We start from the raw sequence: 10,048 nt of genomic DNA, 5'->3' as shown, positions 1-10,048 counted from the left end.
CTCAGCGGGCGCGGGCCTTGCTCGGTGCCGGTGCGGCGGAGGGGCGGGGGGTTCGGCAGCCACCGGGAGGGTTGAGCTGTCGTCTCGAACGGCGATGGGAAGTCGCAGAGGGACTGAGCGGGGGCAGTGACCCGGTCTGCTGGGCGATTCGGGGTCTTGGTTTTGGTTTTGGTTGAGGCATATTTGGTGTTGCCAACGCTTTTAGTTTCGGCTAAGCAGGTAGGTGCTTCAAGGGAGGAAAACTTCCCTCTCCCCTGGCAGGTTCTGGGGCTGGTCTAATGATTAAATTGACGCAGACAGATGAAGGGGAGAAACCGAACGTGCATGGTCAGGTACGGGAGTCCCATGGAGGTCGGAGACTCGAGGTGACCAGAGCAGGGAGCCCTCATGCCTTCGAGACAAGGACACAGTGAATTCGAGAAGAGCGGAGGAGGCGGAGAGGTCTGGGCCGAGGGCAACTGATGGTGACGAGCAAACACGGTTTGTTCACGCGGCTTCTCGGCTCCAGGCCCCGCCTGTGTTCGCGGGGCGTCTCCCTTGCTCCGAGCTCGGGGAGGGCACCCTTCACCTGGGACATTTCCTCCCGAGCTCAGGGGGGGAGGGCGAGGCGGGAGGTCGGAGCGACCTTCCCGCTTCTGCCGTTCTGACTCCTGTGGCTTGAAATACTCCACACGCCAAGGGACCATATTCTGGGACGGTGTGTCCTGAACACCTTCAGCGCCTCGTGGTGTCTCATTGTTTTTAATTTGCATTTTCTCGGAAAGTAATGATGTTGCGTACCCTTTCATGTGCTTCTCTGGCCATTTAGAGACCCTCTTTTGTCAAGTGTCTGTGTGAATATTTTGGGCACTTTCTGAATGGGTTGTCTGTCTTCTTGTCTTGATTTGTTGGAGTTCTTTATTCTAGCTATGAATCCTTTGTCGGCTTCCCCTCTCCCCCAGATTTCTTTGGCTATTTTGTTATTTGTCTACTTGTTCTTTTTCTGGTTCCTCAAAGTATGAAGTCAGGATGTATATTTGAGATGTCTCTTAAATTTTTTAATATATGCGTTTATTGCTATAAACTTTTTCTCAGAAGTGCTTTTGCTGCATCATATGATGTATTTCCATTTTCATTGGTTTCGAGACAGTTTTTTATTTTCCTTTGGCCCCACTGGTTGTTCAGAAGCGTGTTGTGTAGTCTCCACACATTTGCAGATTTTCTGGCTTTCCTCAGTTGTCGATTTCTAGTTTAATACCATTGTGGTCAGAAAAGACAGTTTGTATGATTTCTATCTCCTTAAATTTTCTGAGGCTTGTTCTGTGCCCTGTCATGTGGTCTCTCCTGGAGGATGCTCTGAGGGCATACGCTGGAGAAGAATGTGTATTCTGCTACTATTGGGCGAAATGTCCTGTGTTTGCTAAGACCGTTTGTTCCAGAGTAAGGCTCCATCCCAAGGTTACGTCGTCGGTTTTCTGTCTGGATGGCCTGTCCACGCTGACGGTGGGGCATCGAAGTTCACTACAACAGGGTGTTATTGTCTATTTCTCCTTTCGATCTGTTGGTATTTGCTTCATATATTTCAGTGCTCTGATGCTGAGCGTGTGTCTCTATTTATAGTTGTTATATTTTCTTCATGTCGGACCCTTTTATTGTTATATAATAACCTTTATGTGTTGTTACCATTTTTGGCTTGAAGTGTTTGTCTTTCTGACACAGGGATGGCTACACCCACGCTCCTTTGGTTTCCATTTGCCTGGAATATTCTCTTCCACCCCTTCGCTGCGAGCCTGCATCTGTCTTTAGAGCTGGAACGAGTCTCCCGTAGGCAGCATATATTTGGGTCTTGTTTTTTGAACCATCCAGACATTCTGTGCCTTTTGATTGGCGAGTTCCGTCCATTTACATTTAGAGTGATTGTTGGCGCGTAAAGACTTAGACCGTCATTTTCTCGTTTGCCTTTTCCCTCCTGTCTCTGTCTAGAAATAGTGTGTTTTAAACGTGCTCGTCAGAAGTGACTAAGAGTTGGCGCCAATTAGGACTAGGCGCCTGCGTGGGCTGGAGCCGGGCCGTGGTGCTGGCCTCTTCCACTTGTCGTCCTCGCCACTAGCTGAGTTTGGAACCACTCCTGGGCTAAGCTTTCACCACCTGTGATACTGGTGTTCGTTTTCCCGGAGGCCGTGTTGTCTGGGATAGAAACACGGCTTTAATTCTGTGGCTGTGCTAACCTGTCACGGCGCAGGCTCGCCTCTCTCAGCCCCCCGTCTCCGCTCACACTGGTGTTCAGACCCCCGGCTGCCTGCTGCCGACGTGTCTGCAGGCAAAGTCCTTTCGGTTTAATGCTCTACAATCAACGTTCATTTTTTCTAACACACTTTTTCTCGAGTTTCGATCCCAGTCACACACGCGAAGCTCCTTCCTGCTCTGCTGATACAGGCGAACGGGCTGTGTCTGTGCCGCGGGGCCGTCCTCGCTGTCACAGTGAGCGTCCCTCAGGCCGGAGGCTTCTGTCTGCTCACCCGCCCCGTGTCTTCAGGAGCGTCGAGGCAGCGTAGGCTCAGCGCGCTGGGTGTTGCCAAGCCATGCAGTGCTTGGTTATCCCCATCCCTGGGCAAGTTCTCCGTCGCTCAGCGTTCGGTGCCATCGCCAGGCTCACTGTCACCGTCCCCCTCCCCAGCGGTTCCGGAAGAACTGGCTTCACTTTTGCAATTCTGCCAGGGCCCCAGTTTACTCCAGCCTGTCCACCCGCTCTGCGCCTTTGACAGGGCCACCAACTCCCGGGGCCTCCACTGAGATCGGGGCCTCGGGAGAGGACAGATGCTCAGCTGGGGACTCCCAGCATCTTCTTGTGCAAACTAAATTTTCCCAGTTTCCCAACTGACAGACGGAGGCCCTGCAGACTCTTCCACGAAGCTCCGCAGCCAGCGACACCATGACCTTTCGTCACCCCTGCTGAGCTCACCTGCTGCAGCCAGGGGTCTCCCCTATGCGTGGCCCCGGCCTCTCGGGGTCTGCTCTTCCCTGGCAACCCGCCCGTTAGGAGGGATGAGCGGTGGGCACTCGGTGCTGACGGAGTCTGGGACCCCCGAACCGTTACCTGTTGCTGACCCCTCACCCACCGCACTCCTGCTGTGGAGACCTGGCGGACACCCCGTCTCTCCAGGGAAGGCGTAGCTCTCTCTCCCTGGCACAGCACCTGTTTAGGGTGGTGCTGACGGCGGCCAGTCTCTTTGTCCCCACCTCTCGCTGTGCTGCCCTAGGGAGCAGCATGCCTGGGGCTGACCTGGGATCGTGACAGGACCCTGCCCATGACAGGTCGTGGGAGATGGGCCCCCTCAGCCTGGTAATTATCACCAAAGAGGAAGCAGTGTCTGGAGCCTGAACGGGCGTGAACTGGGGACGCGTCAACGAGCAGGAGGCCTGGCGACAGCTAGAAGAACCCCGAAGAGCATCCGGTTATCGGCAAAAGAAGAGACGCGCGGATCGGGGCGGGGGCAGGATTGAAAATAGCAGAGGAATCAGAGAGGAGACAGTCTCTTCGGCAAACGGCGCTGGAACAGCCAGACGCCCCCACGCAAAAACGAAGAACAATAAAACGAATCTAGACGCCGGCCTTCTCCTCGCCACAAAATTAACTCAGTGGACGTTCCCGGCCGGCCTGCTGAAGCTGCCGGTAGCCCTGGCGGCCGCCCACAGCCAGCGCCCCCGTGGCTCAGTCGTCCCCTCTGTGGCTTCCTTTGCTCAGACTTCCTTTCCTTCGGGGTCAGCAGCCGGCTGTGGGTTGCCTAGGTGGCTCGTCTCTTGAAGAAGTGGCTGGAGGGAGGAAACCCTAGAGAGGACCAATAAAACAATCACAGGGTGGTCAGGGGGCTAAGAAGAAGAGGAACAGGACCCGACCGAGCAGGAAACGGAAATGGATCTGGTGGCCGGGGTCTGAGTGTCAGAGCCACAGCCGCCAGAGTTTGCAGCGTTGATCCGGCTTCTCAGGCCGGCAACACTGTCCCCTAGGACCAGACCCTCCTAGTCTTCAAGGAGGACAACGGTGGAGACCAAGTTTAGGAGCCAGGTTCTGTGTTAAGCATTGTTAAAAAACAAGACGACAGCCCCAAAATGGAGTCACTTGTGCTGGGCCCCATGTCACCGAACCAACTCAGTGACAGCTCTGCTTTCCGGGAGGTGGGATCTGACACCAGCCAGTCAGGGCGTCCTGATCGGCACTAGGGAGGTAGCTGCCTGATAGACCCCCGCTGTCCCCTAAAGAGAGGTGACCTTGTCACCACCAGCATTTGGCCCAGCGCCACTTCCTGTCCCGCCGCCTCTGCCTGTGAACGGCCTCCATTCGCAGGGCTCCTTGGGGCTCTGCTCTGCCTGCTGCATCGGACGCCGCCCACGGCCAGTGAAGTCTTTGAAATGGACCCGGTTCATTTCGTTTTCACCGTTCAGTCTCCGCAGCGACATTGTAAAGGGGGCGCTGGTGTGAGCCCCACTCCGAGCGAGGCGGCCGAGCTTAGGGGGGCAGAACGAAGTGCCCGGTGACGGACGATGCGGGTGACGGACGGCGCGGGGGTGACGGATGATGGCTGGATGATGGCAGGTGATGCGGCGGTGACAGATGTCGCGGCCAGCGGGAGGCGAGGCCTCGGACCCGGCTCTCCCAGACCCCGCCTCTCACTGCGCTCTTCTGATTCTTGAATTATTGATCTTTCCTGTTTCCTGACACATCCATTTTAAATCAAGCAGCCCCTTTCGAAGAATTCGCATTTCATTGGCATCTTTCGATTTCCAATGAATAACGTGCGGCCATTTCCTCTGAGAAACGTGGCCTCGTGGTCTGTTCCACTTTTGCCCTTTCTTTGGTCTTTCCCCGGCGGTGGCGGTGGCGGTGGCGGTGGTGGCGGCGGGAGACCCCTCTTTCTGTTTTGGTTTGCACGGGGCGGGCTGGGAGGACAACTTTCCCTCTGCCCTTCTGTGGTCTTGGCTGAGATACCCCTTCCCCAACAACAACAAACAAACACTTTTCATAGTGTGTAAAGGTCCTGTGTCCATGGGAGTGCCCAGAAAACCGAGTGGCCCACCTTGAATACTGTCTTCCGCTAGAGGCAAAAGGAAGGGTTTCTCCTGCGGGCGGCGGGGAGTCGAGGCGCAGCTTGGGGAGTCGAGGCGCAGCTTGGGGAGGTTGTCAGGAAAGCACCGTGAGCGTGAGCGTGTTCAGGTGGAGTCTGCGCCTTCTCCATGGATGAGCGTTTGTTCTGACGTCCTCGCTCCGCTACACAGAGGGGCGGCCCTTACCGTGCAGACTTCCCTCGTTAAGGTAAGTGACCCTCACGAATGGGGAGCTGCTACTTGGTTTTCAGGGCTTCTCCTGTGTCTGCTGTTTCTTAAAAATAATCGGCTCCAAATAATCCTTATGCCAAAGAGGGACATTTTGGGGTGGCGTAGTCTGTTCCCTTCGCAGCCAGTCACAAGCCGCCAGCTAGGCTTTTCCGATTAACACGAGTGCCGAAGCTACAGCGGACGGAGCTACAGCGGATGAAGCTACAGCGGATGTCGCGGTTTGTGTCCTGGCTGAGCCCCGCCTTCTCTCTCTCCGCGCAGGTGTCCGCTGCCGATTTGGTGCTGCTCTACTGGAGTTAAATTTGCTCAAATAAACTCTTAAAAATTGTAACATACCTCAGTTTACCTTTTGAGTGTCTCAGTGTGCACACGAGGAGGGTGTCATTTGCCTTCAAGACTGTCGTAAAGATTAGAGATAAGTATGTAGAGTGCCTCCTGCCAGCGAGCATCCAACCTATCAGTTTTGGTCTCTTAGTGTGTTGACGGTATATAGCTCTCTGCTTCAAATGACAAAACCAGACAATCGAGGAACAAATTCGATGTCCTTTATCCAAAGGAAAGCAGTCTGTGGGCTAGGGGCGGGGCACTCTCCAGAGGGATTTGGGGCGAGAATGAGTTGCACAGCAAGTTAGAGAGGTGGCTGCGCTGGGAGGTGGGGTTCCCAAGGCCAGCAGGTCCCACTCTGTAGGATGAGGTGAGCCCGCCGAGGCTGGGCCTGGGGACTGAGATGGGCCCTCGACAGTGGTCTCCTGCAAGTGCACGCTGACTTCACCTAGGTTTGTGACATGGGCCTGGCCTCTGGGCCGAGTTGATTTTGTGGTCTCGATTTACTGTATGAATTAACTTTATCGATCACCCCGCTTTGATCACACAAAGCCACAGTCCCAGGACTCAAAGCACCTGAGGTCGAATAGATCCAAGAAAGACCTGGCTGAAAAAGACCCATCGTAAGCCAAGTGGCTTGTTCGGTGACCTTGTGTAGCCGAGTGTCAGCTTCCTCAGAAGTGCTAATCCCAGGGCAGCGGGCGCTGTGGCCGAGCGCAGACACATCCCGGCTCGGCCAGAGATAAACGAGGGCTGTCCTGTCACAAGAACAACTTTGTCTAGAGAGTCTGGGGACTTTTTGAGGCAGCCGTCAGCCGTCGCCTTACTTACTGCTGGCCAGGGGAGTAGGGACCCACCAGGGGAAGTGAACAGTGAGTCATGAATGTCTCCTGGTGATTCCCGTTGGAGCCTGAAATGTAGGTCGACAGGCGAGGCTTTGGTTCGGTGTGGACATCGGAGCCGTGGACAGTTAGCCGGCATTCCAGGCACGAGGGACACCAGTCCTGCGCGAGTGGAGACAGACCCGAGCAGTGCCACCAAAAGCCGTGTCCTGCAGTGGAGGCTACTGGAACCGGGGTGCAGGAGCGGGAAGGCGGCAGCCCTGCGGGTCAGGCGGCCTGGCGGGCGGGCGGGCCCCCTGCTCGTCCCATCTCCGCTTCCGCTCTCCGTCCGTTCGGTGGAGGCAGAGAGAGGGACGGGCAGGGCCACGGCGGGACGTCTGACGTGTCAGGCAAGGGCGGCGCGCAGGCCCGAGACACAGAGGCTTGGGTCAGGGAGAGGTCGCGACAGGCAGAACGGCGGGGCCGCCGGCATCCTGGACCAAGCAGGGTCTTCCGTGGCCAGCCCAGTAGGCAGATGGGTGCCCCGCTTTGCTGGAGCCTCAGAAGTACAGATGGCAGCAGGGTCTCTGGAGCAGCGGGCAGAGCAGGGAGACCGGAGAGCGGGCGCCGCAGGAGGAGGGCTTCGTGACGAGAGGGGAAAGGGCCGGGATTCTCGAGCCAGTGTCACGGGCTCGAGCCGTCTCTGCCACGCGGTCAGCAGCCTCTAGTCCCAGTGAAGTCGGGCCAGGCCTCCAGCGCTGGTGCGGCACGGACGCCACGGGAGCCTTCGCCAGCCACGCTGACCGAACCCACGGTGCGCCGCGAGACTCGGCGGCCGCGTCAGTGTCCAGAGCTCTCAGCAGGGCCCTTCCTGTCACTTCAGCAGAAGCATCCGAGTAGAACAATAACCATCTGTCCGCGACAAAAGAGTTAAAGATGCCCTGGATAAAGATCTGACTTTTCGATCCCCAAATCAGATAGAGACAGAGGCAGATTTGCGGTTGGGGTTGGGGGCAGCAGGGGCCAGCGGTGAAAGCCTGTGGCCGAGGGGTGGGGCTGTTGAGGCTGCCGGGCCGGGGCCGGGGCCGGGGCGGGACCGCAGGCTTTGCTGTCATTTCCTTGGGTATTACACCGTGCTTCCTGAGGTGCCTTTGGAAAGGGGCCAGGAGGGGCCCTGCGAGGCATGCCGGTGTGTCCCTGTCCTCCGGTGTGTCCCGGTCCTTGGCTGCGAGGACAGGGACAGAAAGCCAGCGGAGACCGGCGTTCCTGGACACCACAACACGCTTTGCCAGTGCACAAACCCTCACCTGGTCTCCAAGAGCCCCGGCCGCGGTGCCGCTCAGTCCCAGGATGTCCGCCAGCGCCTGGAGACGCTTTAATTTTCACAGCTAGAGGGTGTCGCCAGCACCTAGCGGCCGGGGTGCTGCGTGGGGACAGGTGCCCACAACCAGAGCCGTTTGGCCCCAAGGTGAGGGGTGCTGAGGTGGGGAAGCCCTACTCGGAGGGCGGACGAGGGACCAGGCGTTCTGGGAGCGGCCTGGCGTTCCCACCGAGACTCACAGAGCCATGCTCTGTCACCTGCCATGGCGACGGGACAGGATGGGAACGGGGGGCAAAGATAGAGAACCAGGGCGCGAGCTGGCACTTGGTAGGTATCTGGATGGGTGGATGAGGAAGGGAGTGAACGAGGGAGGGGACAGTGAGGACGAGTGTGACACCCGTCGCCAGCCAACACCCATCCTTGTCCCTGTCCCACAACCCAAAGTGAGTTTGGGGCCATGAGGATGAGGAAAGCCCGGTGCTGGGTGGCCGGTGGGTAGTCGGGCCCGAGTCTGTGCCTCCAGGTGGACCTGGCGTCATAGGCCGCGCAGTCACCTGTGTGGAGAGACAGCTCGGGAGGAGGCCCTGAGCTGAGTTCAAGTGGCCGTCCCCTTGTCCTCCAGAGCCCAAGCCCAAGCCCAGCTTGCCCCGGGGGAGGGTGGGGAAGCCGTTTCCCAGTTCCTAAAATTCTGGTGAATTTGGGGGGGGGGCAGAGCGAGTGTTCTGGGAAGCCCTGCGTCTTCAGGGAGGGCGCCTCAGGGGAAAGGGCGGGGAGGGGCCTGTGATAAAAGGCTGCTTCTCCTCACTTCCTCTTTTGGCTTCAGAGCTGGTCTGTCCTGCTCAGTGATAACCGTCCAGCCTCCTAGAAGCCTGTGCCTGCCCCGCTGGTGCTGCAAGCGACCTGGCCAGGAGGTGATGGCGGTCCCCTCAGCCCTGCCCCGCCCTGCCGCCCGGCGCGCCTGGGCCGACTGCGCCCCCCACCAGCTTCGGGGTCCCATGCTGCTGTGGGCAACTCTGTTGTTCCTGGGTGAGTCAGGGTCCCCAGGGGACGGAGGGGGTGGGTGCAGGCAGCCTGCTTTCCCACGAGGCGTGCCCCCTGGGTGGTGCTGCACCTGGCCAGCCGAGGGGGCCTGGGACGCAGGGCAGGAAAACCAGGAGGTCAAAGGCTAATGGGGACGACGCTGCTGGCCTTGGCAGGGTTTTTAACTGCCTTCAGCCCAGTCTCACGAAGCACCCGGGTCCCTGATGCTCTGCCACCCCCACAGCAGGGCCTGCTGTCACGGGGGTACCTGGACCTGGGTGGCCAGGCTGTTTTCCTTCCTCAGAGGCCCACGTTTCACAGCAGCCACGTTAGGGGGGAAGGTGCGCGTTGTCTTGGACGGGTGGGGAGGGCGCCATGAACGCTGTTCTCCGTGCCCTGAGCTCACTCCACGCAGTGGCAGCCTCTCCCCGGGAAGAAGCACAGGGGGCCGGTGGCTCATATGACACGCCACCCGGGCAACACTGAAGCCACCCAATGTGGGACCCAGCCATCCGTGGCTGGTCCTGGGCTGAGGCGGGCGCTGGCCATGCACTCGGCTCCGGCCAGGGCCGAAGGCGCTGGGGAGGCGGCGTCCATGGCAGGCCCCGCGGGAAGCCCTGTGGCCAGGACTGTGTCCCAGGCCCAGTCCTGCAGCTGCCCGCCTCACGTCCACCTTGGGACGGCCGAGGGGCAGACACGTGCGTGACGGGCGGTGAGATCTGGGAGCCCCCGGCCCTCGTGCGGGGTGACACTGGGGCAGAGGGAGGGTCCCAGGAGCAGGATGAGGGGGCTGATGGAGGGCAGCGCGAGGCACCTCGCCCTTCACACTGCGGGGCACGCTCGGGCCTCTGCAGGGACGGCTTCTCGGCCGCTGCCCGCTGGCCACCTGTGCAGGGCTCCTGGTGGCCTCCGGACACTCTAACCCACTTGCCCCTTTGCCGTGTCACCGAGGGTCTGCTCCATCTTCCGTTCTCACCTGGGCCACTACGTTTAGGTCCTCATTGTTGGGTGGCTCACTTTTCACAGTGTCCCCTGACCCGGCCTTCCCTGTTCCCGACCCTGCTTCCCCAAATCCAGCTAGCTGCACACTGAGGTCACAACCCTTTGGGGCTGTGGCTGAGTCACCAGCTTCGCCAACGCCTCGGCGCTGTGCCGCTGGCAGTGAATCCCGCCCTCCCACGCCGGCCCCGTGGCCCTGGCGGTTGGCCCTCCCTGCAGCACGGCACGCTCTGCCACCGCGGCCCGGGCT

General features: G+C 59.1%; 1 protein-coding gene across 1 annotated transcript in view; it reads left to right on the top strand.

Annotated features, from left to right (window-relative positions):
- The first annotated feature begins 8,617 nt into the window (after window positions 1–8,617).
- LOC102893641 (low affinity immunoglobulin gamma Fc region receptor II) overlaps window positions 8,618–10,048 on the top strand; it is a 10,751-nt gene continuing 9,320 nt past the window's right edge. The window contains exon 1 of the mRNA XM_025044019.1: window positions 8,618–8,805. Within this exon, the coding sequence (XP_024899787.1) occupies window positions 8,694–8,805 (112 nt within the window). The 5' untranslated portion in view covers window positions 8,618–8,693. The remainder of the gene's footprint in view (window positions 8,806–10,048) is intronic.

Source organism: Pteropus alecto, unplaced genomic scaffold, assembly GCF_000325575.1.
Source record: "Pteropus alecto unplaced genomic scaffold, ASM32557v1 scaffold101, whole genome shotgun sequence".
Classification (NCBI taxonomy): domain Eukaryota; kingdom Metazoa; phylum Chordata; class Mammalia; order Chiroptera; family Pteropodidae; genus Pteropus; species Pteropus alecto.
Note: the sequence above shows the minus strand (reverse complement) of the source record. Positions and strands in the feature narration are given on the sequence as shown.